At 38.2% G+C, this 4531-nt stretch overlaps 1 protein-coding gene across 1 annotated transcript in view; it reads right to left on the bottom strand.

The window, feature by feature from the left end:
• Positions 1-1035: 1035 nt before the first annotated feature.
• The window catches only part of LOC105626040, a 23286-nt gene continuing 19790 nt past the window's right edge, over positions 1036-4531 (bottom strand). The window contains exons 2-3 of the mRNA XM_012207356.1: positions 3993-4129; positions 1036-3788 (exon numbers count right to left, since the gene is read on the bottom strand). Of these exons, the coding sequence (XP_012062746.1) occupies positions 1344-3788; positions 3993-4129 (2582 nt within the window). The 3' untranslated portion in view covers positions 1036-1343. The remainder of the gene's footprint in view (positions 3789-3992; positions 4130-4531) is intronic.

The raw sequence follows: 4531 nt of genomic DNA, 5'->3' as shown, positions 1-4531 counted from the left end.
TTATTTTAAAATTAGTCTGCTATAAATGCGATAGAATACTTATTACCACATTTTGGTACAATTTTTTTACAATTCTTTAAATTAAATTAAAATATTGAAATGCAATAAAATATGTAATTACAACAAATGACTAAAAATGTTATTTTGTACATATAATATTTTGCTTAGTTTTGCGACATAAAAAATAATACTTTTATAATTAATAACTAACACACAAATAATTAACGATAGATAACAGCTTTTGTTGTAAAGAATTGTTTAAATAAAAAAATTTTGATTTTAAGTTATATACATACAAATTTGCAAATAGGATTTAATTTATATAAAATATGGCAACTTAACAATCTGAAAAATTTCCTAAAAGTAACCAATATTTTAGATATCTCAAACTTTTATATTGTTTGAGAAATGTAATCATAAATAATCGCTACTAGAGCTACATAATTCGAGAATATATACCATTATTCGCACGCGTGCTTAGAACAAGCTTGCACTTGCTAACCCTAGTAAATTTGCGTTAAGAGCGGATGCAGGCCCGTCTTCCTAGTCTCTTGGCAGAACTAGTTTAGATACAAGTGTCACCCCGTTGTGACAGCGTTCGTAACACCATAGTACTATTGTCTGTGCTTGTTTTACGACTTGCGTTACCGGCTACAATGGCGGTTCCCTTACACCGGGAAGTTAAGGTCTTCCTTCCTGAATTCATTCCGCGGCCCATCAGCGTTTCCCTTTGGTATTTGTCCTTCGAATTATTCACTCGACCTGGCTCTCTCTTGGCCCGAGAATCAGAAAGTAGCAAGAACCTCTCGTTGTTGACACAAATCGCAGCTGTCTTAAATAAATAAGGGTCACTGTGTCCGGTTCAAGCAATAACTTCTTATTTTAATGTTTTGCGAGATGCATATGAGATCAGATTACTAAGAGATATCCAGATGATATGATATAAATAGATCAATATCTATAAAATAATAATGCATGAATTTTTATAATGGAAAACATCGCTGATTTTTTTAAAGTATAACGATTCAATTTTTTTTTTTTAGTAACTAGATAATGAACATTAATCTCCGAGATGATGATAATAGTACAATAATATGTTTTATAACTTATCTTCATGATAATTTTAAGTTACAATATATATAAATTAACTTAGCAATTTCTTTTCAAAGCATCGAGATTAATTTTACAATAAAATAAAACGTTGATTACAAAAATAATGGACGTTGTTTATATAATAATTAACTAATAATTGCATATTTCGATATTAAAATTAGTTAACGTTTCACTTTTTGCATCTAGTTTTCTAGTTGCATCCCTGAATGGGATTGAATATGCAACTCTGATTAAATGCAACCGTTTCCCCAACACGCGCACCACGGCACATTACCACTACTAGTACTAGTCTTGCGAGTTTTCACGTGGGTGATTTCCCGACTACTGACTGAGTTCGTTCTTTCACGGTCTGAATTCAATGCGATACCATCCGTAAACTTGTCTTTGGCATCGACACTAGCACTCCTCAATGTTTTTAATGAAGCTTGAGATGGTCGTTTTTTAGAATTAATGTAGACGGACACCTTTCGGTTTTGATCCTTACGTGGTGATTCTTGTCCTGAGGACGATGACCTGCTTTCATTCTTGTTTTCTTGTGCATCAGGTGTTGTCGTGCTTAATTTCCTCGATTTTTTTCGTGTCATTTTTCCTTGTGAATCGAGCGTATCTGTCGACGTAGCGATAATCTGTTTTTTCAGTTTTTTTTGTGTTATCGGCGATAGTGGTTTTTGGTCTTTAATTAGAATTTTTTCTTTTTTCACGATTTTTTTCCGTCTCTGTCCATTTGGCGAATTTGGTACACTAATTGTCTCTTCATCCTCGTGATGCGAGTCGCCGTCAATTGATGTTTGTGTTTGGGCCGGTACCTTTGTGACGTTATCATAGTACATCATTCCACATCTCGGCGAATAAAATTGACCTCGCGACGCGAAGGGAACGTTCTGGTACAGATCCTGATTCTGCAGATATCGATTTGCGTTTAATCTTCTCAGAGTCAAATCGTAAGACGTGGCGGAAGGTATTAAGGTGCAAGGACTCGGTTTCTCGAAGGAAGTTACTTGAATATCCTGCTTGCCGCTCATCAGTTGATCGCTGGGCATCAGTAATCGATTCTGTTCCGGTATATGTGCAGTTCGAAATCTCTCGTTGAGGTGAACATTTCGACTGTAACCCGGCATAGGATAAGTAAGACTGTCATCGTTTACGTGAATAGAGAGTGGCGTCATGGTGGCAGGAGGATTAGATTTTACTTGATAGTTAGGACAGATCTTGTCGAAGTTTCTTAGAAAAGGATTCCTAAAGAGACGATAATCTATTGAGGGTAGATTGGGTACATCTGGTGTCTCTGGACTAGGTGCTTGCTCGGCTCGTGGTACCTTTAATGTCACATTTAAGTGACTTTTGTACGGTTTATTAGAGGAACTTATATTGTCCAAAGTATTATCACTTTTCGTGAGTGTCTGAGAATCAACATGATTCAATTTTAATTGTTGCGCACTTTGCGACTCACTCGAGAGATCTTGACAGGAGACTGATTTTGTCAGTTGATTACCTAAAGTCCTTCTGCTATCCATGATTAGTAGATTATCTATACTCAAAAATGCCTTTGGATCATTTTTATCTTTCGAAGCGTCTTCACAAGGTATCGCGCCGTTTATATAAATATCCGCTGAACCTTTTAATCCTGAAAAAGGATTAATTCTAGAAATAATCGTGGAAGCCGTTTTGCCACTACTTGAACTAGTTCCAGTCCCAAAATGACTTATACTGGTGGTTGGTGACTCTTCTTCTTGTTTTTTTAACTTGAAAGGCTGTGACGAGAATAACGGTTTAGACTTTTCTAGTCCCGAGAACATAGCCTCTTCGTTCTCAATTCGCTGCATATCCTTTTCTCCATTTACTGTAACAGATCCAAGAGAATCCACATTTTTACCGATCGTTTCTTCGGAAAACTGCGTTCGTGAATCTCGAATAGTTGATGTTTCATAAAGCTTCATGAGTTGTCTTGCATTTCTTCTTCTTAATAAGTTAAAAGTATTTGATGACGGCATTGAACTTCCCATTGAGAAACTTGGCGAGTCCTGCTTTCCTGTTGTTGATACGACAGGAATGATGCTACCCGTATAAGTAGGTGCTTGTTTTTGAGAGACTATGTCGTTTTGCCAACCAACGGGCGGAACGTGAATTTGAGGTAACATCGGATCGGCTACTTCTAGACTTCCGATGTCTAAGTTGGCCAGCGGGATCAATGGATCAGACTGTAATCCGGAGTATGGTGAAGCCAATAATACGGACGTGTCCGTGGATAGCATTAAATCTACCGTACTTGGGAACTCGAATGGGCATTCGGTGTAATAACTGGTTCCGTTGAAACCACTCGGCGGTTCGTACGTGGCCGGATAAAACGGGATGTTATCGTGAAGTTGTCGGGGATTGAGAATCGGGGGTGGATGCCCGACAGCCTCGTTTCCCTGATCCTTCTCCGGTGTCGTCTCCTTCTTCTCTTTATCTTTCTTTAGCTCTTCCTCCTCGTCAACAACCGACAGATCATCGAACTCCACGTGAAGTCGATGCATATTGCTGCTCATCTTCTCGGAAGAGATCTTCTGATTCTCCGCGTTTTCTAGCTGTTCTTCTTGGTTGAAGTCCTTGATCTTCTCATTATCTTCGCACTCCTCTTCGTCCTCCTCGCAAGAAAAGTCCGACTGCAAGCCATCATCCTCCTCGGAGCGATCCTGTAATTCGTGGCATGTTCCTACATATCGTTATTATTAATTACAGCAATTATGTTTTTATTAGTTAACATTTTAAAGAAAGGTTTAGGAACGTTGTTAGTAGGAGTTTTGTTGTTAGTTTTCTTGTTATTTATTAATGTGATCTCATTATATTGTATTATTTTATTATGAGTTACAGCATGATGCAATTAAAAATCTGCTAACCTCGTACTCTTCGCTTTCGTCAGGGTTCTTCTGTTTCTTCAAAATTTCCTCAAGTTTGTCGTACTCGTCCCTGAGACTCCATATTTCTCTACGCAGCTGCTCGTTTTCTCTGCGCAATTTCTTGATATCGTTCTGACCTGAAATCATGATAAACTAAAATGTTTCGATGTAATAAGACCGTCGAGTGAGATATTCTTATAAGCAAAGAGATAAGCCGACATCTTCGTAAATTTGATTCGCAATTTTTCTCGCGGAAATCACTTAATCACCATTCGATGCGGGAACCAGTAACATACGGCTGCTTACAATAGCGTTGCATCTATCAGAACGATCGATCATTGGTCAACGTGGCAACAATCTCCGCTTGAGACGCCAACCTTCTCTCTAACTCTGTGCGCCCTTTCGTGCGTCAAGAAGCCGGTGATAAATCACTAGAACCGGGCCTTCCAATTACTTAACTTTGCAGAGAAAGAGAGAGAGAGAGAGAGAGAGAGAGAGAGAGAGAGAGAGAGAGAGAGAGAGAGAGAGAGAGAGAGAAG

The sequence above is a fragment of the Atta cephalotes genome (assembly GCF_000143395.1).
Source record: "Atta cephalotes unplaced genomic scaffold scaffold00001, whole genome shotgun sequence".
In the NCBI taxonomy this organism is placed as follows: domain Eukaryota; kingdom Metazoa; phylum Arthropoda; class Insecta; order Hymenoptera; family Formicidae; genus Atta; species Atta cephalotes.
This window is presented reverse-complemented; position numbering and strand designations above follow the sequence as displayed.